The 22815-nt window shown below is 50.2% G+C and overlaps 8 protein-coding genes across 8 annotated transcripts; 4 read left to right on the top strand and 4 right to left on the bottom strand.

Annotated features, from left to right (window-relative positions):
* Window positions 1-29: 29 nt before the first annotated feature.
* On the top strand, window positions 30-1334 carry M431DRAFT_111064 (hypothetical protein; the record flags this gene model as incomplete). The annotated part of the gene is made up of 2 exons (XM_024911784.1): window positions 30-843; window positions 919-1334. The coding sequence occupies 2 exons, from the start codon at window positions 30-32 to the stop codon at window positions 1056-1058; spliced, it is 954 nt and encodes a 317-aa protein (XP_024775955.1). The 3' UTR covers window positions 1059-1334.
* Window positions 1335-1825: 491 nt separating this feature from the next.
* Window positions 1826-3114, bottom strand: M431DRAFT_81683 (hypothetical protein; the record flags this gene model as incomplete). Its single annotated transcript, XM_024923066.1, has 2 exons — window positions 1826-2609; window positions 2681-3114. 2 exons carry the CDS (start codon window positions 3112-3114, stop codon window positions 1826-1828), a joined length of 1218 nt encoding a protein of 405 aa, XP_024775954.1.
* A 252-nt stretch (window positions 3115-3366) lies between these two features.
* On the top strand, window positions 3367-4901 carry M431DRAFT_506021 (hypothetical protein). Its single transcript, XM_024918743.1, has 3 exons — window positions 3367-4004; window positions 4217-4422; window positions 4540-4901. Exons 1-3 carry the CDS (start codon window positions 3852-3854, stop codon window positions 4601-4603), a joined length of 423 nt encoding a protein of 140 aa, XP_024775953.1. The 5' UTR covers window positions 3367-3851; the 3' UTR covers window positions 4604-4901.
* On the bottom strand, window positions 4304-5319 carry M431DRAFT_371883 (hypothetical protein). The gene is made up of 2 exons (XM_024914645.1): window positions 4552-5319; window positions 4304-4362 (listed from the first exon to the last, which is right to left on the bottom strand). Exon 1 carries the CDS (start codon window positions 5230-5232, stop codon window positions 4792-4794), a length of 441 nt encoding a protein of 146 aa, XP_024775952.1. The 5' UTR covers window positions 5233-5319; the 3' UTR covers window positions 4304-4362; window positions 4552-4791.
* Window positions 5320-5406: 87 nt separating this feature from the next.
* M431DRAFT_479987 (hypothetical protein) lies at window positions 5407-7887 on the bottom strand (the record flags this gene model as incomplete). The annotated part of the gene is made up of 1 exon (XM_024915824.1): window positions 5407-7887. The coding sequence occupies one exon, from the start codon at window positions 7885-7887 to the stop codon at window positions 5407-5409; it is 2481 nt and encodes an 826-aa protein (XP_024775951.1).
* A 3970-nt stretch (window positions 7888-11857) lies between these two features.
* On the bottom strand, window positions 11858-14276 carry M431DRAFT_506018 (hypothetical protein). The gene has a single exon (XM_024918742.1). The coding sequence runs from the start codon at window positions 13832-13834 to the stop codon at window positions 12110-12112; it is 1725 nt and encodes a 574-aa protein (XP_024775950.1). The 5' UTR covers window positions 13835-14276; the 3' UTR covers window positions 11858-12109.
* A 184-nt stretch (window positions 14277-14460) lies between these two features.
* M431DRAFT_371826 (hypothetical protein) lies at window positions 14461-16177 on the top strand. Its single transcript, XM_024914643.1, has 8 exons — window positions 14461-14783; window positions 14868-15168; window positions 15222-15539; window positions 15598-15733; window positions 15792-15800; window positions 15860-15924; window positions 15978-16081; window positions 16135-16177. The coding sequence occupies exons 1-7, from the start codon at window positions 14704-14706 to the stop codon at window positions 16038-16040; spliced, it is 972 nt and encodes a 323-aa protein (XP_024775949.1). The 5' UTR covers window positions 14461-14703; the 3' UTR covers window positions 16041-16081; window positions 16135-16177.
* A 758-nt stretch (window positions 16178-16935) lies between these two features.
* On the top strand, window positions 16936-22677 carry M431DRAFT_506015 (hypothetical protein). Its single transcript, XM_024918741.1, has 6 exons — window positions 16936-17135; window positions 17200-17266; window positions 17326-17706; window positions 17757-17845; window positions 17901-20393; window positions 20452-22677. Exons 1-6 carry the CDS (start codon window positions 17058-17060, stop codon window positions 22483-22485), a joined length of 5142 nt encoding a protein of 1713 aa, XP_024775948.1. The 5' UTR covers window positions 16936-17057; the 3' UTR covers window positions 22486-22677.
* The last annotated feature ends 138 nt before the right edge of the window (window positions 22678-22815 follow it).

The raw sequence follows: 22815 nt of genomic DNA, 5'->3' as shown, positions 1-22815 counted from the left end.
TCACGACCATCATCTTTCACTTCTCCATTATGACTGTTTACTCTACTCTTCTCCTGGCTGCGGCTGGGCTCGCCGCCGCCGATAAGCTGGCGGCCATGAACCTCGGCGAGGCCAGTGGTCGAGGCATCACCGTCGCCGCTCCTGGTTCATCAGACTTCGGCGTCCATTCCCCCTTCGGCGTCCACTCCCTTTCCGATGGCTGTGGCATCGGAATGACTACCTGTGATTCCAACTGCATGCCCCTGACCGGTATTTGCTGCGGACTTGGTTCGGGAGCCTACTGCGATATCGGCTACACGTGTGAGTCGGACGGATGTTGTCCTGTTGGCAAGGTCTGTACTGGACCTCCCACGGGCTGTGAGGGCGATCGTGATCTTTGTGGCGAGTTTTGTGTACCTAAGGGCACTTGCTCAAGCGGTGGAGGTGGAGGTGGTGGTGGAGGCAGCGGAGGTGGTGATGGCGGCTGTCCTACCGGATACGAAGCGTGCGACGACGAATGTATGCCCACTGGTTCAGTCTGCTGCCACAATGGATATCACTGCGATGCTGGACAAACATGTACGGCCGACTTCAAATGCCGGATCGGTAGTGGTGGAGGAGGCGGTGGCAGCGGAGGAGGCAGCGGCGGCGATGGCGGTGATGACCAGACTACTTCCAGAGGAGGATCCAGCGGTTCTCAAACCACCTACAGTCTCTCGCCCAACCCTGAGCCTACTGCTACGTCTTCTACCGAGTCGAACCCCTTTGGCGGCGATGATGCTACCACTACCAGTCAAGACAGCTTCCCTGAGCCTACTCAGCCTCCTGCCACCACCTCTAGCAGCAGCAGCAGCAGCAGTGGCGGTAATGGTGGTAGCAACGGTGGCAATGGTGGTTCCAACGGCGGCAACAATGGTGGAAACAATGGCGGCAGCGGAGGTAGCAACGGCGGCTCCAGCGGCGGTAGCAGTGGTAGCAGCAGTGGTGGCAGCAATGGAGGCAACGGAGGCAGCGGTGGCTCAATCGTCGCTCCCAGCATCCTCGTTGGCCTCCTTGCCCTCGTCCCCTTTGTTCTATAAACGGGCTTCTTCATCGTGGTGTTCAGGGGTACCAAACACGCAGCCATCAACCGCAAATACGGACCGATGTTGGCGATATACGAGAGTGAAGGACATGATCTGGTAATGATAATAATGGAATACAATGTTGGTGGAACGGAAATTGAAATTGAAATGATACCTTTTTTTCTTTTCTTATATACTTGGGAGAAATCGAGGGGCTGTGTCGGACTTTGACGCCCCCGAATAGCCATTAGATATATATACGCGATTCTAATGCATTAATTACCTTCACGTATCTTTTCTGTTCCTTTCTATGATTTGACATTTCTCAATTTTCAGCTGCCTCTTAAGTACGGAAAGTGGTATTCGCCTATTCATACAATCTTCGTATGTGCCTCTTCCACCACCCCCTTTTTATCATTGTAGTTTTACAAGCTAAAGGATAAAAGATGCATAAGCAAATAGTAAAGATAGCAAAAATGGTTGTATGATGAGATTTTTTTACAGGGGAGAGGGGAAAACCAAGAAAAAAGATAAAAAAAGAAAAACCACACACATGCGAACAAAAACGCGCATTAAACGCCGTGTCTGCCCAAATCTTCGCTTTCCCTATAGTGCAGTCGTGACGTGGGCCAACAACGCCTTCCATACTCCCCTCGTTCTCTCTTCTACCCTTTTCACATGTCTAGAAGGTAATCCTGTGGCCCCTATTTGGCCCATGCGTTATGATAATTGTAGAAATTGTTTCGTGCTTTGATTTATACAGCTTGGTGTCCTCTTGCCCCTTACTTCTTCTCGGCAACCTGGTTGAAGCTTTCCAGCACCTTGTCCTTTAGATCGCCCTTGTTTTCGTTGGCAAACTCTTCAGAGGGCGTCCCTGTGACGGTCTCGGCTTCGCTGCTGGAAGATGATGGGAGGAGCTGCTTGGCCAAGACCTTTGCCTGAGCCTCGCTGACTTTGCCGTATACATTGAGACCAGTGGCAATCATGCCGCTGATGTCACCGACGTTTCCAGGAACCACAACAGCCGTGCTCTCCTTGGCAAGCTTGCTGAAGGCCTCGACATACTTCTCCGCCACCGTCAAGCTCATGGCGCCCTGGGCTCCGTGAGAGCCCTTGAGAATGCTTGCAGCCACGGCATCAATACCTTCGGCAGTGGCCTTGGCCTTGAGCAAGATGGCTTCAGCCTCACCATCTGCCTCGTTGATGCGCTCGGCACGCATAGCTTCGGAAGCGAGGATGACACTCTGCTTCTTACCCTCGGCGATGTTGATGGCACTCTGTCGCTGACCTTCGGACTCGAGAATCTCAGCACGCTTGGAGCGCTCAGCGGTGACTTGGCGGTGCATGGCTTCCACGACAGCTCCTGGAGCATGGATATCCCGAATCTCATATCGAAGGCAAGTTACTCCCCAAGCTTGGGCGGCTTCATTGATTGCGGCGGTAATGTTGGTGTTGAGAGCAGCACGCTCTTTGAGGACGTGATCGAGAGTCAGTTGGCCGATTTCGGATCGCATCGTGGTCTGGGCGAGTTGGGAGATGGCATATTCGGCATCTTCAACGCCGTAGCTGGAAACACATTCCTCGTTAGTATGGATCTTGCACCTAGTAGTTCAGCTGTAAAGGAGTATGCAACTCACCTAGCTTTGTACGCATCAAACACTCTTGTAAACAAAACACCATCTAGCTCCAATGTCACATTGTCCGCCGTAATGGCACTCTGACTAGGAATCTCAATTGCCACCTCCTTCAAGCTCTTGACGTATGCAATCCGGTCAATGACGGGCGCCAGGATTGCCAATCCGGGCTCTAGAATGCGGCTAAACTTGCCCATTCGCTCGACAATCCATGCTGTCTGCTGCGGCACAAAGCGCACAATGGTGTTGGCGGGCAGCCGAGGCTTCTGGAAATATGAAGGCAGAGGACCACCAAAGCTGCCACTGGTGCCCGAGAAGCTGGCGGGGAGGAGAGTGCGAGAAGTCGTAGAGAAGGAAAGACGAGATTGTGGCCGCAGGAGGAGAGCCGTGGGTTTCCTGCCCGCTCGGAGGGCGGCTCTGGGTGGCAATGAGGGCATCGTGGAAAATGTGTGGCTGCGTGTATGCGAGTGCCTGCTTGGGCTAGCCGGTGGCCGAGAGTTGCGGATTGCTCCCTGGTTTGCTTTGGAGCTGCAGCTTGTGCTTGTGTGTCAGCGTATCTGGTATGTCGAATTGAGCTGCAGCAAAGCAGGGAGGACAGCAGATGGCCAAGAGAAGAGAAAACAAAAGGAAAAACTTGTGCTGTCGTACGAGGAACCAAGTGGTGTAGATGGCTATGATTTGTCGTTTCGGGAAATGCTTGCAGGTTGCAGCTTTCGGAGAGCTTCGGTGCTCCCGGCATTTACCCATTCAGCTGTAAATCCCATGGAGAGCACTAACAATCCGCTGAGCCGCAGACAGGACAGGGTACCTCCGACCAGGTACCCCCGAACCATTCCGTCATATCACTCACTGTCCTGATTCTTGTTCTCCATAATAGTGATTCGGCATACAAAAACTGCCCCGCGCCAGGAATAGCTGCACAGCGGTGATCCCATACTAAACAAAACCTGCGATAATACGAGTACACTGCGATATTTCGACATCGAATCTTCTATTTGCGTCTAGATCCGCTCGATCGAAAAAAAAAAAAAAAACAGAAATAAACGCATAGAGACGAGAGAGTCACCGGGTGGTTACTGCGCCACGCAACGACGAGCAGCAAAGCATCACACACGCAACTCATCGAGGCGATAAGGAGAGAAAAAAAAAGGAAAGGGAACATAAAACAGGAACCATGTCTGCCAAGGTCCCGCGCAACTTCCGCCTGCTGGAGGAGCTCGAAAAGGGCGAAAAAGGTCTCGGAGCTGAAGCCTGCAGCTATGGCTTGGAGGACGGAGAGGACTTGCTCATGTCCAACTGGAACGGAACCATCCTGGGACCTCCTCATGTAAGGCTGACTCACTGCATCTGCTTTCGTTTTCCACACACGCTTTTTGTCGTCCTCTTATACACTTCTGGGCCTGCAGAGCTCAGGAGTCGTGTAAGACGAGAGATGAATAGCCTGCTTTCACCCCCTTGGCGTTGATGTCCGGCAGAGCAATACGCTCTCCATCAGTTCAACATGTAAATCAGAAAAGCTAACCTCCAATACACCTGCAGTCTGCCCACGAGAACCGCATCTACAGCCTCAAAATGCACTGCGGCGAGAAATACCCCGACGAGCCCCCGTCCATCCAATTCGTCAGCCAGGTCAACCTCCCCTGCGTCAACCCCCAGAATGGCGTCGTCGATCCCAGGCAGCTGCCCTGCCTGGCCCAGTGGAAGCGCGAAAACACCATGGAGATGGTCTTGATTGAGCTGCGAAGGTGGGTTTACATGTCCCCTTTTCTTTCCTCATTTGCCCATATTCGCCGTCTTGTTGCGGCTGGCACTTGAGCTATTTTGCACTCTCCTTGACCGCCATAACTGACTTGATATGACAGATATATGGCCGCTCCCGCCAACAAGAAGATCCCCCAGCCTCCCGAAGGTTCTACATACTCATAATCACCAAAGGTAATACCGGGGAGCAGATAAGATGAGGAGAAGAGGGGCGTTCGTAGATGGGAAAGGAAACAGGGCAAGCAGACACACGTGGAACCTCTCTTTCAGCCAACAATACATGGTTCCACAAAGACCACACACCGTCACTCACGAAGAATTACGTAGCACGTCTTCTTTTAAAGCGCAAAATCTCATCCACAATTTTGTTCAAGAGTTTTGGAAGCACGAAAATTCACATTTCTCATTCCAATCGTCAACTTTCTTCCTCGAATAGTTAAAATTGTTGCACATGAGCAGACCATAAGTTTGACGTTATATGAGCGAGCACCATGAAATCCCGTACTCCCCCCACAAGACACCCATTCATTCCATGCCGTTTCTCTCATCCTTCCTTCCCGCTTGCTCCAACCATTAATCCAACCGATGTTTCTTTTGTTTCGCTCCATTCTATCCCCTGTCATGCATAGATAAATAAGAAGAGTGGAAAATGAATAAACGATAAAGAAAGAGAAAAAAGGGGAAAAGCCAAAAGAAGATTCCCTCCAATGACGCAGTTTGCTCCGGGTATCAGCTTGCTTGTGTTTGCCGGCAAGTTTGTGACAACCAACCCAATATATAGCAATGTTCGACATAAAAAGAAAAGTAGTAATTAAAAGGTAGTAGTAGACGTAAAAATTGTGTGGTGTAGTAATGAACTAGAAGATACTTTGTTGTAGTTTGCGGTAATGCAAAACAGTTCGTAATTTCGAGAAGCAGAAAGCATAGGCGTGCATATGAGAGTAATAGCGAGGTTGCGAGTAGTTCGTTTAATCGTCATCTCCCCACCACCCCATCTCAGGATCTCTTCGCACGAATCCCACGGCACTGAGACGTGCTGTGTTGAGCACAGCGCGACGTTGCTGTCGTGGCTGGAACGTATCATTAGATATCGGACTGTCTGGTCGGGGCACATCTTCGCTTCCGTCTTCGGAGAGCCTAGTAAGCTTAGAAGGAGACATGACCTCGGCTTGCATTTGCTGCCGGGCTGATGCTCTACCCTTGAGCTTGGATGTGCGCTTATCCTCTGGATAATCCCACGACGAAACGGCGTGAAAGCCCGACGACACAGCCGCCTCGTCAAGAGCCTGGCCTTCGCCTCCAGACTGACTCCATTGGCCACTAGCGTGCTTGCTTTGGTCAAGATACACAAGGACATCCTGCTGTTCGCCAAATTCGTCTGGGCCACGAATGGAAGAGACGAAAGACGCCCTTTCGGATCCAGTGTCCGCAGTCAAACGAGAAGGTGCTCGGTAGGGCTCGTCCTCGCCAAATTGATGCTCCGTAATGGGTGCACTTAGCATCGAACTCGCTCCCGATTGTCGTTGTTTCGAACCATGGGATGGTGGCGCGGGAAAGTCGAAGTCGAGCATCGAGTCCGTCACCATTACTTGAGATGGACTTGAGACGTGTCTTCTGCCTTGACGGCCATCCGACTGGGGTTTGCCAGCGGAACCAAGCTGTGACTTCTCACGCATTGCCTGGGTCTTCTTGCGAAGTGCTGATATCAACATCTCCTCTTGACGAGTAAGTGCCATAATGCGGCCTTGACCATTCGAGTCGTCGATGGATGACCGAGCGGATCGTAAATAAAAGTTGACAGAGGATGGACTCAGTGGTGGCGTTGGTTCGTGATCGGGCTGGTCTGATGACGTTGCCGCAGATTCCCGGCGCAACGAGGGCCCCGTTAGCGCTGCCAATGCCTTTTGACGATCCAATTCCGCCTGAGATGGGCGACGAGCTGGCAGAACTGTCGTAGGAACAGAGTCTTCTGCGCCGTAGCCGATCTGACCCGTCATGCCTGACCGTGTCGAGTTCGTAGATCCAACTGAGGGTTTGGGCGAAGAAGCGCGGGAGCCATCTCTGAAGGGCGGGTTCAGACGAGAAGGAGATGGCGACAGTCGCTTTCGCTCGGCGCTAGGAATAGCGATGTAGGTGTTAGATGGCGCGAAGCTTGCCTTCTTGTTCTGCATCCCACCTGACTCATGTCCCGAAACCTGTCGTGATCGCGACGATCTCGGCTGGCTGTGACTTGGTGGTTCCGGTAATGGTCGTGTGGGAAGAGGGACGTGGTCTCTAGTCGAGGACTTTTCATCATCCTCGTCCTCTTCCGAGTCTGATGACAAAAGCAACACGCTTTTATCATGAAAGTCAGCTTCCTGGATGAGCCCGCTGTCGGTCTGCCTGGAAGCCCTAGAAGTTCGAGTATGTCTGCTCGAAACACTTCTAGCACCATCGCCTGGAGACGACGAGTATTCTGAATGAGACATTCTTTTCGACTCGTGTGATTCATTGAGGGGCTTGTGAAGCCAATCGAGATTCTGTCGTACTTGCGGTTCCCGCCATTCAGATTCACCCTGGCCGCGACCGTCTGTTTGGTCCTTCTTGTAGACAGGGCTACCCATGACATCAGAGTCATCATCCATAGCGTTTCGGAAGGTCATCTGCTCATAGTGGTCATATAACGTGGAGAGCCCGTTGTCTGAAAGTTGTGTAGTCATTCGGCGGGCTTCTCCAGCGTTTGATGGTGAGGCATCAGGCACCAAAGACCTGAAGCTGTCCTTTGTCCGTCGTTTGAACATGCCGCGTAGGTCGCTCTGCCGATGGGACACAGTAGAATAGGGAGATGACACCGTCGGGGTTTTTATCGAATTGCTAGATGCACTGGGATTGAAATTGTCCGGCTCTTTTCTTGATAACCGGGGAGACGGTCCTATTGCAGTAAAGTCGAGTTTGGGGGGCTTCTTTCTTAACTTGGAAGACTCGTCGGTATCGGGGAAAGCATGCGGGTTTGATGAAAAGGCAGTATTCATGAGTGGAATCGAGGCTTGCCGTGAAAGAGAACGAGAATGTTTTGATTTGTCGTGCCAAGATTTAATGGTAGAAGACGACTGGGCTTTCTTGAGAGTACCGGACGAATTCTTTCCCCCAAAGTTCATGCTATCGGTAAGGGCACTCAGCCTCAGGTTCGAAGGGGACGGTCCGCGCTCTTTTCTCCGATCATCATCAGTTCTTGTCATCCTTGTTTGGCGCAGATTCAAATCCAGATCGCTTAGGGTCTTGTCTTCGTACATACCAACACTCACGGTTGGCGGCGGGGCGTCATGAATTGAAGAAGGGTCGATACTGAGCGGCGTTGAACCCAAGATTTTATGAGCTTTGCTCATAGGCATCACGGGCATTGGCTGCTGCTGCTGCTGGGGCTCCTGCGGCTTCTTACGTGCCGGCCGGGAAAAGTTGAACTTCCTCATCCTGTAAGATTTCCCCCAAGGCGCCTGGATTAGAAAAAAAAGGAAGAAAAAAAAAGGTTCCGTCCCAACCCTGGTAATCGAAACACTACCACTCCGTCATCTGACAAAATGTTTTAAATAACGTATGTAAGGACGGAATTAAGTCTGTGCAGCTGTATTCTAAACTCCAGGGATTCCAAGAATTCGATTGAAACGTCGAGAGTGTGAGGTGGTTACGTCGGCGAGTTCGCAATCGCAGAAAAAGGAAATCTGGTAGTGATTTTGTCGTTCGCGAATTCCGGTTGCCAGTGGGACCCTGGTCGAATCGCGGATTTTCGCCTCGCTTTGGCCGTGATAGAAACCGCAAAGCGAAGAAGCAAACACGACGACGCGCAGCAGAGCACACGATTCCTCTGGCTGGGAGGCGCGTGGTAATGGCGGGGAAAGATGCAAGTTTGTAAAAGAGACAGGCAAGATCGGGAATGGGGGCTCTCGTGTAAATGAACAAAAGCTGCGGGTACCGCCTGGGATGTGGTGAAGCGAGGTCTAGTGTTCTGCCATGCTGAATTAGACCACTGCAGAATCCGCAGCCAGTCTCCACAGTCTAATTACCTGGAGCAATATAGCCAATGCGACCAGCCGATCAGAATGACCAGGGAGAGCTAGATGCGAGGATAAGGCCGTGGGCAATTGTCAAGCCAGCCTGGCCGTGCGTGCGTGCTTGTCGTTCTGTACTTGTAGGTACGTGCTCCGTACAGTATCATGGAACAAAGAGAAGCGGTTCAGGAAACGATGCGATTGCGGGCAAAGGTCGAAGCGAGCCTGTCCCTTTTCCTCCTCTTGCCGGTTCCCTTGGTCGCAATGGGAAGAACAAGCGAGAGAAGCAGGCCTGGCTGAATCACGAGGGGAGGGAAATGGCGCTGCCGTCAACAACAAGATGGGAGTCTCAGACGATGTCGACAACCTTGCAGGGCCTGGCGCCGGATCACCGACTTGGATGCAACACCATCGTCTCCTCAAAGGCAAGGGTTTGTCGAGCTACCGCTTCCCGCTGCAGGCTCGAAGGCAATTGACCGGCAGTAATGGTGATACCACCTGCACCAACATGCAAGTACTTTGTATCACAACCACATCCGCGGTGCTGGACTCCGTACTACTGGAGTAGCGTGTGCTTGTCGGGTCGGTGCTAAGGGCGCGTTGCTGTACTTGTAAGAACTTCTGGGACAAGGCCATTTAGCCTACCGGCGCACACCTGAATCCCACTCGTCGGGAGCAACAGCTCCTCTCCTTAGGCCTTAGGGCAGCACACGGGCTTGTGCATTCCATCAATGCTTCGCGTCGGTACTCGTACTTGGCACCTCTCGAATCACTCGAATCATCTCGGACTGAGGCCTTGTTGGGGTGACGCTAGCCACGATCTCCACGGTAGACCCATGCAGTCTCTGTCTCCCTGTCACCACCTGGTCCGGGCACGATAGGCTTGCATGCTTGCAGACTTTCCTGTACAAGTACGCGATTTGGAGCGAGAAGCAATCAAAGCAAGCACGCAATGGCTTCAAGGCGTGAAATCGGCTCGTTCCACCACACTGTGTGTCTGGGCTTGTTTGGCCCATCCGTATGCGTCTTGCCCTCGGCCCGTGACTGTGCGCACGATGGCATCCAAGCCGATTTGAGTCGGTGTCGCCTGCTGACCAGGCATTGGCTGTCTAATTTCCGCGGGGGGCCCGTCTTTGGGGGCTTCTCAGCCTTTCTGCAGTGCGATGCAACACATGGCCAGTAATGTGATGACTCTCGGTTGGTGGCAACGAGCGAGCAGCGCAGAAATGGGAAATGAGGAGTGAAGTCAAGACCAGCAGCAAGCAGGGGTTCCCCTTCTTAGGCCCATCCTGGGTGCCTGAGGTCGGCGGACATCCCCTGCACGGGCCGTTATAGTCAGGTAGGGGCTGCTTTCAGGGCCTTGGCGCACCGGGAAGCCCAGACGAACCACTGAAGCCACTGGAGGATGCTCAAAGTGATCAATCAGCAAATTCCACCAGAGTCAAATGACCTGTGCTTGAATCTCAAATCGCATCCATGCATTGAAACTTCACCGCTGCAAATTCTCACCATGATTGCCCGACTTCATCTACATCGTATACCCGCAGTACTGTATCTGCTACACAAGATGCAAGAGGAGGGATACCGCTCCTAGATCAGCTGTTGCGGAGCTTGCCGACATCGACTCGGCTCCTCCGCCCTTTTACATGCATTTCCAATTTGATGTACTTGTAGACTCCAGCAGTGATTACGCCATTTGATTCACACGAGAACAACAACAGCTGAGACATCTCACAGCAAGCGTCCTTCATCCTCCACCTCCTTCTGCAGGGAAATCGAAATCCTACAGGCTTGTCCCTCGCACGCTTACTTTGAGTCTGGGGCGCCCACGTGTCTCTCCCCATCTGCGTTAGCCATCCCGCTGGCAGTGGGAATGGAGCATCAGCTCGTGCCTCAGCGTCCCATTGGGTCCGTCTGTGTCTTTAATGCCCGTCCGTCAATTGCCGTATCGGCAGTTCCATCAAATTTCACCAACAGAAAAGTTGGTGTGCTGTCGCGGCTGTGATATGTTCATATCATGTCTAACGGTCTCATTGTCCGAGCCACGCAAGTTCCCCTACTCGGGAAGTTGATATACCAATTTCGCCCGATGAGATTAACGACGGCCGCCGGGATGTGTCGAACTAATAATTTGCCATCTTTTGTCTGTTGGCGAGATATGACATCCTCCTTGCCAATACGAGGCAGAAATGCCTGCGTATGAGTAACCTACCCAGGGTTCAATACAGGGAGCATTCGATAAGTGTGTGTTATATGCAGGGAAAACACAGCCTGATCCTCACAGGGCAAGGGAAGACGGCAGATCGCCAGTCCTCTTGCAGACGATGTCCCCGGCCAAATAAATGACCAAGTGCATCAACTAGGTGCCAAGCTGCCTAAGAGATGACATCGTCAGCGCTTGCTAGCAGTCATGATAAGCTTTGCTGATGGCAAATATCGCATCATCAGTTGTTGAGGCTGTATGTTTGCACTCTCAGCCTGAATGTTGTTTCATCGCGCAAATCTCAGCTCGCTACGATCCGTTTGTCCGCTGTTAACCCCGTTTCCTTTGCCGTTTGATTGAAACTAGAAACATTCATTGTTTTGTACTAGCATTCTACAGCTCGAGCCCTCCAATTTAAAATCCGGTGACATATGCCCTCAAGGGAAGAGCGTGTGGTGTGGTTCACTCCACCTCACAGAAGTCACGTCAATCCTTTGTGTCAACTTGAATATCAGTCGTCGCCAAGAGGGCAGCAACAAAGTTAAGACAATCTGATTGTCAATTAGCCATGCAGAATATTCCTTACCAACGCTACTGTGCCGTCCATCTTCAACGTCATTTTCTTTTTCCTTGTCCGTTCGTGCGCGTGATTCGTCCCCTTATCCATGTCCATATAATTACGGCTCAATGCGGAGCCCGCTGACTTGCCGGAATGGGATCGATCTATTGCTGCACGTACCTTTGACTGGTCCGTTCACCACATATACAGCTTTGTTTGTTTTTTTCCCTTTTCTTCCTTCGGGCTCGCCTTGTTTCTCTTTTTGACTCGTTACTTGTACGAATCTGGAGGTGGGCGCTGAGCTTAGACGATCCTTGGACAACTCTTGGCCGTGCCATGTGTCCAAAGTGATCAGTGTGGCCTCAGGTCTCAGTCAGCCACAGCCTAGCCCCTCGAGCTCATTTCAATTTCTAGTAGCCTGACGTCTCAAGGGAAACCAGAATACGGAGTGCAGGGCTATTTATTATGTGAATGACTCGATCCCAGGGTGGAGGCCGCTACGGTGGGAATTGATCCATTCATTGTGTCTTCGCCACAAGCCGAGGTGCCTCGACTCATTAGTTCTGCATTTGACAGCTGCTCCATGCCGGGAGATGTGGAAAGATGGGAAATAAAAAAACGTTTATTGACAACGGCACTATAATATTTGTAATTTCAAGCTCTGCTGGGTATACTAAGCTTCATTGCTATTAACAGTGTACATAATTGTATGAGTGTCTCAGGACTCTTTCCCTGCTGCGCATGACATCAACAAAGCTCCAAGAATCGGGCTCGATATTACCTTGTCCTAACGTTACCTCTACCGTCTTCAGATTTCAATTTGCTGAGAAACTAAGAAGCCCACCGTTGTAGTTTATATACGATATCGTGTTAGTCGTGACGCATCATAATGCTAGATAAGAAGGCCACCAGTCCTGGTCTTTCCCAATACTTAGTCTATAACGAAACCACCATTCTTGAGACTTGGGAGCAGATTCAACAGCCTCTTGGATTCTTCGCGTTCGAAATTTGACCTTGACTCCTCGCCCATTCATGCCGTCGAGCATACCCCGGGCAAACTGCCGCCACCACTCGAGGACTTCCACGTGCTGGCGAGCTGTAGCGATGTATATGACTTCCTCGGCATCAAATAAGACGTTGTCATCACCTTGCAGCTTTCGCCAGGTCTCCAAGACATGGACATGTCCCCACCGGCTAGCTGTAAAGGCCACACCACCGCTGTACCCCATTTCAATGCCAGAAGCATGCCACCATCGTAGCACATCTGCTTGGCCATTCGTGGCGGCCCATAAGAGCGACCTGCCAGTCTTCAACACGATATTGTGGTCTAGGGCAGCAGCGTCGCGCCACCACTCAAGGACCGAGATGAGGCCGTTACTGCTCGCCTGTTCCAAAGAGACCTTTGTGTATAACAACGGTAACCCCGATTGCTTCCACCACTGCAAAATATGCACGTGGCCATTCTTACACGCGCCATCTATCGCTTCAGTATCGTAGACATGGCGATTCTGGAAGTGAGGACTGTTTTTCCAGTAATCCAAGACTTTGACCTGGGGATAATATGCGGACGCTTTGATGGGAAGAAAGGCCCCATCAAATGCCTTGAACAGCTGGGGATGGTTGTTTTCCAGATAAGTGAGCACCTTAACTAAAGCGAATCGGGTGATGAGCTTCACGACCAGCACTGGTAAAATCTGGAAATCGTCTGGTGCTTGTGATAACTTCCGACAAATGGCAGCCGTGTTGCATGTGAGGACCGTCCGCTCGAGTTCATGTGAGTATATGAGCAAAGGATCACTCATATCTTCGACACGTACGTTCCATTCTGTTGGCACGGGCAGACTGGTGTTGATACCAAGCGCAGCGGCCAGCTCCCAATCACCTGTGAAACTCAACACTTTGCTCCATAACTCGAAAGGTAGCCCTGGCAAAGTAGTTGCATGAAGTTCCGACATGGCAACGGCTCTTCCTGTTGCTTCCCCATCGCGGCCGAGATTTAATAGATCAGCCTGGTTTTGGATAAGATCAAGCAAGTCTCTGAATCCATGCCAGTTCGTTGCTTGTTGTGGATGTGCTGCATCTTCATAGTGCCACAGTATGGGCTGCATCACACGGATACATGGCCATTCTCTCTGAACTTCACCCAGTTGCTGTTGGACTAGAGGACTCAGCCATGCGCTGTCGTCCATTCCAGGCACCATGATACACCCTTTCTGAGCCTCGTTCCAGCTTCTCAGGAGGTCATCAAGAAAAGTGTCGCCTCCGCCCACCAATAGGGTTTCAATTTTTCTGATATCTAGCGGCACACAAACCAAAAGGTCAGCCCATTCAACTAGGTCGTGTATATTTAGCCCAGTATGTTTAGAAGATATGTCTTCCGGACCAATTGGTTCTTGAGCAATGGGCGTGTTTTGGATGGTAATAATGAGCTGATTCAGCCTTGGTGATGGATCATCAACCACCGCCCTCATCTCTATACGACGATCCTTGGAAAGCCGCACCACGAGTGGTTGAGCCCAAGACGAATGCCGCGTGCCCGTGGCAGTGATCAGCAGCCGCAAGGGGCGGCTTTTCAGTGAGTCTTCGCGCAGAGAAAAGCAAGCCATCATGTCGGTTGCAGTGGGCCGCGGAGACTGGTGAGATTGAGACTGCATGGTGAAAGAAGCAGTTATGACGACACACTACGCTCTGTATGACGGAGAAGCGCATATAGATATCATGTATACTCTTGTGTAGTCCTTTAGATGGCAATTAATGTTTCAATTGTCAAATCCAAAGCTAGCTTCGATGAATTGGCCTATCATCGGACTATTGATGGATTTAGTTCGGTGTCGTCATGGAGCCTCTGCCGAATATCTCACGGCATGCTCTGAAGCGCAGCTGTCATCTTATGTATCTCATCGAGTTGCTGTCGTCTACAGAGTCGAGGTTTATAGGATGAGAAAAATCTTATATATAAAATAGAAAATAGAAAAAACATCAATTGTTACATCGCCCGGCCTCCGTAGCCCCGGCGAGAATGTTCCCGATTCTCGCGGTTCAAGGGAAGCTGCTTCTTATCGTTGATGTAACTGTACGGTTCATGTATGTGATAGGCCGAAGCTCCGCATTCAAGCTCGATAGTGGTGCTCGGCAATTCATACAGTGTACAAGAGGCGTAACCGGCTGTCACATGACCGCCCCAGCGTCAAGACTCATGCTTAACTCATGTACTTGGTACGTGCAAACTTCCATCGAAAAAAAGTCAATCTAGCAAGAGTCATGCCGATTTCAGCTTCAAACAACTTATAACTGCGCGTTCTGCAATCGCCAGCGAACAACTTTAGCTTCCTCTTTTAATTCCTTCAAATCGAGATCAACACTTGCGTCTTTGCTTCCTCTGCACACCACCCAATCCTACTCGCCCCCACTCTTTTTTTTTCTCTTCTTACTTTTTTTCTCTCTCCGGCAGAAGGGATTTCTGCTACCCTCATTAACGATGTTGGACCAAATGGCAAACGAGATCAAGTTAATCTCTGGGAGCTCCCACCCGGAGCTGAGTGCTCTGGTGGCCAGTCGGTATGTCTCGCAAGATGGTCGTTGAACGAGATATGAGACAAATAGCGCCAGACGTCACTTGACTGATGACTGATTCTGCGGCAGACTTGGCATCAATATCGCCAACACCATGAGCCTCAACTACTCCAACCAAGAGACTAGTGTTTCCATTGGAGAGTCCGTGAGAGACGAGGACGTCTTCATCCTTCAGTCGACAGCGCCGGGTGACGTCAACGATGGCCTCATGGAGCTGCTCATCATGATCCACGCTTGCCGCACTGCGTCTGCTAGACGCATCACGGCCGTCATTCCTAATTACCCCTACGCTCGCCAGGACAAGAAGGACAAGTCCCGTGCGCCCATTAGTGCCAGACTGATTGCAAACATGCTGCAGGTGTCCGGCTGCGTGCGTTGAGCCAACCTCTTTTTGATTCTGATCAAGAAGCTAACATGCGGTAGAACCATATCATTACTATGGACCTGCATGCCTCACAGATCCAGGGATTTTTCAACGTGCCTGTAGATAACCTGTATGCTGAGCCATCCGTCCTGCGGTGGATCAGTGAGAACCTAGACGTTGAGAACTGCGTCATCGTCTCTCCCGATGCTGGCGGTGCGAAGCGCGCTACCTCGCTTGCTGACCGTCTCAACACCGGATTTGCTCTGATTCACAAGGAGCGCCCGCGACCTAATGTTGTCGGCCGCATGGTGCTTGTGGGTGATGTTCAAGACAAGGTAGCTATCCTTGTGGATGACATGGCCGACACCTGTGGAACTGTAAGTGATTATACCTATTTCCTGATTTCGTAATCATGCAATTAATGGCCTTCAATAGCTGGCCAAGGCGGCGGAAACCCTCAACAGCCACGGCGCTCGCCAAGTCTTTGCTATTGTCACTCATGGCATTCTCAGCGGCACCGCCATTGACACCATTAACAACTCCCATCTATCTGGCCTTGTCGTCACCAACAGTAAGTGACTTCCGAAAAAGCACCCTGTTCTGATATCACATTACTAACATGTAACTAGCCGTTCCTCGTAGGTTTCATCAAATTCCCCCATGCAAGCATCCAGAGTCTAACCATGTGTGATGTTAGTTGGCGATAAAACTGAGCGGTGCCCTAAGCTCAAGGTCATCGATGTGTCTGGCACGCTTGCTGAGGTAGGCTCATCTCTGCTGGATACTCTTTTATTCCAGACACTGACTTCTCTTAGGCTATTCGACGAACCCACAACGGTGAATCGGTGTCATACCTTTTCACCAATGTTCCCGTCTAAACGACTTGATGGGTTGTTATTTTGTTTGGTTAAACTCTTTAGTATGTGAATACATATTTTCTAATTCCAGGGGCTCTGCTAATGCTTTCCGAAGCTGTTTGTCTTGGTTGGCGACGATTAGATACTCGACCAACCAATGCTTGGGATAATTAGGTGCACCGAATTCCTTTTTTGAGAGAAAGTTTCTTCAAAGTGTCAAGGATGGTTAGATTGATCTCCATATGGGTATTGGAAAACACAATCCTAGCTATTTAGGGTACTGCCAGAAGCTTCATCATTACTTAAACTGCTGGTACTATTCGCAGAGCCGGTTCTGCCTCCTTTGCCGGAGAAAGTATTTTATACCAGGCCAGCTCATGCAAAAAATGCTGCAACTACTAGATGCTGCTATGGGATTTGATTGAGAGAACAGAGAGGGAGACGATTGGATGATTTTTATGGTTACAGAAAACGAAATGCATTGGGCGTAAGGGGTATGAAAATTTTAGCAGAGACAAAAAGATTGAGAGCAATACACATGAGCCAATTTTTTAGCGGGCGACTCACGGCTGCTCTCTCCGTGTAAGTATGTATATAAGTTAGCTAGCTATACTTCCAAGTTGCCACCGTTCAAAATAAAAAGACAAAATAAGATGACATTTGAGTATTTTCTCTTATTTTATTAGATTGAAACGAAATAGAAATTCACTGGATGATTAGGTAGTTCGCATACTCCAATGAATGAAGCTGCAATATCTCGACAGCCCAACAGAGTACGCTAGTCCCCATGCAACTAGCACTAAACAGGCAAAAAGCGGAAAGGCGGTGAGCTGGTTCTGCCGGCTTGATGCTGCACCAAGCATAACACCTTACACACTACCGATGCGCTGTCCTTGAACATGAATGAGACCTGATTGGAGCGAGGAGCATGAAACCGCGGTATTCCACCATTATTCCGACGCTGAAGCTGCATGAAAGCGATATAAACGTCGCCCGTACGTTGAATGCCCATGGGCAGACTATTCGGCCGGACCCAAGATGACGACGCAGCTTCTGGCCACGGAGCTAGCTAATCTCATTCAGGAGAGCAAGAGGAAGCACAATGACCTTCGACAAGTACGCACTTCCTCTTCAACTGGAGCTTCATTGCTCATCGGCTCACCTTGTTCTTTTCTTATAGGCAGCCGAAAGATCTTTAGAAGAGCTGAAGAGCCTTGGCAATGTCCCCGAAACGGCAGCTCCTGAGTGTATGCGCCAGTGGATCCTTCTAAGCCCAAGTGACATCTCGTTGACATTGAACCCCCAGTGCTCTCGCAAAAGCCCAGCTTTGTGAATCCCTTCATCATCGCGTGTGGCACCAAGAATGCAAAGTTTACCGGCATTGCAATCGTCTGTCTGCAGAGGCTTATTGTTGCGAAGGCGCTGCCCAGATCGAAGCTCAACCAGGTCCTGGAGGCGCTGATGCAAGCGTCCTCGGCCGGGCTTGACGTTCAGTTAAAGATTTTGCAGGCGTTGCCTTCGTTGTTGCAAAACTACTCCTCAGATTTGAATGGCAATCTTCTTGTGACTGCTCTGAATATCTGTTTCATCCTGCAAAGTAGCAAGAATGCCATTGTGAATAATACCTCAGCTGCCACTCTCCAGCAGCTTGTCGTTTCGGTATTTGACAAAGTAGTCGCTGAAGATAGTGAGTTCATTTACATTACCATCGACTTACATTTTCTGACGTTGGTGTAGAGAATGGCGGCGATGCCCCTATTGCAGTCGAGGCGCCATCAGCCGACGGCAAAGTAGAACTCCGCGCAGCCGCATTAGATGCGTACCGTGTTAGTGATCTATATATCCAGACATGCATCAGGCTTTGAAACTAACAGTTTTTAGATATTCAACGACTTGTGTCTCTTGACAGAAAACCAGCGGTCCGAATTCCTGCGTTTCTCTGGATTACAGCAAACATTTGGATTAGAGCTTATTGAGTCGGTTATCACAAATCATGCGAGCGTCTTCCTCAGCCATCCCGAACAAGCTCACATTCTTCGCGACCGCGTGATGCCTCTTCTGATGAGTGCACTCAAAGGCAAGCCCTCATTCGCCACAACTGTGAGGCTCGTCCGCATCCTCTATACCTTGTTGCGCCGCCATATCAGCATCTTGCCTTCAGAGTGCGGCGATGCACTGTCACTTCTTACAACTCTCCTGGATCAAGACACCACCATCTGGAAGCGGGCGCTATGCATGGAGGTATTCCGTGGCATATTTGCCGAACATGCTCTCGTGCGTCGCATATTCACCATGTACGACGCAAAAGAGGGCGAGAAGGACATCATTAAAACACTTATTGCGACTTTTGTACGGCTTAGCACCGAGAAGCCGGCAGTCATCGGCTTAGGCCATCAGTCTTCAATACCAGTCGCTGATCCATCTGGTGGCTCTGGCTTGTCTACGGATCAGGCATTGATCGAAGCTACTAGTGTTACTGGAATCATCAGCGGCTCTATTGGGTCAGAGACCTCCAATATAGGCATCAGCGTAACATGGAGCTCTGTTCGAGTTCCCTGTATAGATCAACTGGATAAAGCCGAGGCGCCAACGATTCCTGAGTCGTACATTTACAGTTTGATATTGGCATGCCTCTCGTCTCTATCAGATGGGCTTGCCAAGTTTATTCTGCCGCTCACAGTTCCTAATGAGAATCGAGCTCGGAAAAAGACCTCAAAACAGGATATGGGGCGTAGCTCGCCTGCTCCGTCCCAGCTGGAAGCTGAAGGTCCATCTCACGGAGGAGCGCGAGAACGGTCAGCTTCATTTAAGAAGAACCCAGTACCAATCAATCCATTGGAGCTGGAAGACCATCCTGCCTATTCCGAAGTCAAGGTCTGCTCTGACATCGTCAACGAGTGTTGGCCTGCTATATTAGCTACTTGCTCAACCTTTTTATATGCCGCCCTGGATTCGGAGTATTATCACGGCTTGGTTCGTGCATTTCAGAGATTTGCCCATGTGGCAGGCTTATTGCAGCTCCCAACGCCACGAGATGCCTTTTTATCTACGCTTGGAAAAGCTGCAGTACCTCCAAATGTTTTAAGTGCGTGTGTCAATGCTGGTCAGTCACGATCTACAGTCACTACTCCGACGGAAACACCAAGCAGCGTTTTCAGCAATGCTCGAGGCCTCTTGAGCGTCGAAAATCTGTCCCAAGTGTCCAGCCCTACGGAAAGACAGCGTCAAGGTCCTATTGATGCGTCTATAACTCTAAACACACGGAACCTCCTCTGTTTGCGAGCACTGCTTAATCTCGGCATTGCTCTTGGTCCAACGCTTGGGCCTGCCTGGGGTATCATACTTGAGACCTTACAACAGGCTGACTTTGTGCTCTATGTTACTGGGAAGGCCCCCGGGAGAACTCAATCTCTGGGTCGCGGCGGACAGGACTATCAAAATGAATCAGACGCAAACTCACTCATGGCCAATTTTGGCAGCGAAGTCCGATCTGTTGAAACAGCCGCGTCCAGACTAATTGAAAGCAGTGTTGACTTCCCCAATGAGTCATTCGTCGAAGTCGTTCAAGCTATATGCGGCTTGCTACCAGATGAAGGCGAGGTAAAGTCTAACGCCGACGACAAAGAGCCATCGCGGCAGAGCCAGCATGCGAGAAGCTCGTCTGGCCAGCATCGGCGAGTACTCAGCTTCTCTGGCCAGTCGACAGCATCCAATCAAGAACTCCAGTTTGCGCTAGCAAAAATGGGGGAGATTGCCATGATTAATCTTGAACGACTGTTGGCATATGATCCGACAGAATCAGGCTGGGACCTATTGGTGCACAAGCTGATTCAGATGTTAGACTCAAGTGTTATTAGTCCATCAGTCAGGACAAGAGCCTCTGAGATACTTGCTAAGCTGGTGCTCGAAGCAGCTAATGCTGCAGGTACCCTCCCTCCCGACATTCGCGGAGCGATTCAACTCCGGCTATTCGGTGCCCTTCGAGACTCGTTGAAACCTTTACAGAAGGGTGGCCGGGACATTTCTGTTTCAAACGCAACGACTGATATTGAGATTCATAGAATCATTCTTGATGGTTTGCGAGGCGTTATTGAGGACTGCGGGCAAACTCTCGTCAGCGGTTGGGACGTCACGTTTGACATTATTGGAAGCGTCTTCACAGCAAGAGAAACTGATTCGGGAGATCACGAATCAACAATCAGTGCTCGAAACCTCGGTACACGATCGTCAAAGCTTGTGCGATCTTCTTTCAGCTCACTTCAACTAATCTGCTCGGATTTTCTACCTTCATTGCCTAACTCCTGCTTCCTAATTTTGGTGGATACGCTCTACAAATTCTGCTCTCAAGACGACGATCTCAATATTGCACTGACGGTAAGGCTTGGTATCTTTGAGAAAATAATTCATTTTTCTAATGAGAACGTATTCCTAGACTGTGACCTTTTTCTGGGCTCTTTCCGACTTTCTATCCGGCAAGGATAAGTCGCTTGATATTACGATTGACTTATTCCAAGACGCCGATGTCGACGCGCTAGAGCGCCTAGCAGCAGATTTCGGTGGCCGAGGATCCGACGCAGCGTTGTGGATGCTATTGCTGTTGAGGCTCACAGCTGTCGCTTCTGATGACAGAGTTGAACTTCGTAACACGGCTATTCAAACACTTCTTCGTATCTTTGATGCTTATGGGGAAAGGCTCAGCCCTGAAGCATGGTCAATATGCATCAAATCCGTTGTTTTCAAACTATTGGCTTCACTTGAAGGAGAGTTGAGGACCACCCAGGACGAAGAAGTAGACGAAGCCGATAGGGTAGAGTGGCACGATACTGCAGTCGTTGTGCTGAATGGCATATCAACTTTGCTCGGAAACAACCTTGAAGTACTTACCGCACACTCATCTTTCAACGAGCTCTGGAATAAGCTGCTTGAGCATCTGGCTACGTTACTCGATTTCAAGGTTCTTGATATTAATACCGCAACTTTCAAAGCATTAAGTCATGTGCTTTCTCAGTCAGGAAGTGAAGAGAAGCCCGTTTTCAACGAGACAACTGTCAAGTTCGCCTGGGACTTGTGGTCCCGAGGTATCCCCATCACAAAAGCTCCCAGTGGGAAAGCTCAGGACAACCAAAACTGTCTAACCGCCTACGTGGCCGCTCTTCGTGAGGTTTACAGGCTGATCAAGTCTGATCTAACGGTGGAGAGAGTCCAGCGAATCCTTAGTTTATTGCGCCTTACTGTTGAGGAAGCTTCTGTGGGAAGTTATGCTACAGATATTGACAATCTGACGCAGCTTCAGGCACAGGTATTGGATGCCGTGAAAATGATTCGAACCGACGTTAGCGGCGTTCCATCGGCCTTGATCAAGCAGGTTTCCGAGTTTGTAACTTTGGCCTACGACCAAGATTATGAAGCTCAGCCTCCGTCAAAAAGGACATACGTTGCAATGTCGAAAACCAGTATGCAAATGCTGGAGGGCCTCGTGGTGAGCCACTCAACCGACACTGATATATACACGAGCGGATCAGTCAGCGCAGCTCTATCCGCTCTCCTCAGACCTATCACTCTCAAATATCAGTTCCCTATTACTACAAGGTCGGTCCAGCCTTGGAAGCTGGCGACATCGACAGTCTTGACAATCGCCGAAGCGACTCTGTCAAAGCTTGATGATCTAGACATACCCACAGACACCATTCAAGGCATTTGGCAGCTCATTGCCGAGATTGCGGATGGTATTCTGAGTGCAGATTGCGATAATCCACCACCTGGCACAAGCGTTGCAGAAGATGAAGCGGCAGATATTGCATGGTTTCACAAGTTGGTAGAACTGGTCATCCCGTCAATGGGGTCAGAAAAGGTGAAGGAGGAGACTCGAAGCGCATATACTAGAAGTCTGTTCAAGACATCAATCATTCATGACCCTCCATCGACGGACAAGGTCATCATTCAGGACGGAGGAGCCAGCCTGCCAAAGTTGTACCAGCCACGAACCGGACTCACAAATTCCGTCCCACCGACGCAGCGTACGAAGATGGCCTACGTCGCATTCGAAGAGCTCTTCTTGCTTATTTCAATAGACGAGCCGGCTGCCCATAAGCCGTCTGCTGCCAAGGCCATGGATGATCATTCTGCTTCAAGAACCCGCATTGCGTGTACCGCAGCCCCATTCTTAATTCTCCGATGTGCGTTGACTCTTCGCGCATATGTATCTGACCAGCCGCTCCGAGGCAAAATGCCGCAGCCACTCAGCCAGAGGAAGGAATTGTTCTGGACGCTGCAAAAGCTGGTTGATTTGCAGAGCCAGAGCGAGGCGATACCTCCTCTTGAAAAGGCACAGAGCGATGTCAGAAAGCACTTGCTGAGGTTGTACCCCTTGATTGTGAAGGCACTGAGAGTACAAGGCGATGAAAAGGTCCTGTCTCTTCTGAGGGAGGCTTTAGATGTGATTGGTGTCGAGTTTGGAGTTGTTTAGAAGATAAATATGGCTTCTTTATAGTGTTTGAGGGTAATACGCTGCAACAGACGCAAGAATTCTACGATTAATACAAGCTTTATAATATGATCGCCTTGTTTAGAATGTAGCGAAGATAGAGTGTGCATACAGCATTGCTTCAACGCTTTAGCACTAGATAGAATGTTGAAAATAATACATATATAATATCCATTTTCCTTCAAGTATCTAGCTGACAGTTTATAAATTTATTGCCTTCTATGAGGATGCTGATGGAATTCTCTTCTCCTGATGCAGGGTAAATAATCCAACGCTCACATGTCAAAATGAGATCCACCCCCACCATGCCAC

This window comes from Trichoderma harzianum (genome assembly GCF_003025095.1).
Source record: "Trichoderma harzianum CBS 226.95 unplaced genomic scaffold M431scaffold_4, whole genome shotgun sequence".
Classification (NCBI taxonomy): Eukaryota; Fungi; Ascomycota; class Sordariomycetes; order Hypocreales; family Hypocreaceae; genus Trichoderma; species Trichoderma harzianum.
The sequence above is the reverse complement of the archived record's forward strand: the minus strand, read 5'-3'. Positions and strand labels throughout refer to the sequence as shown.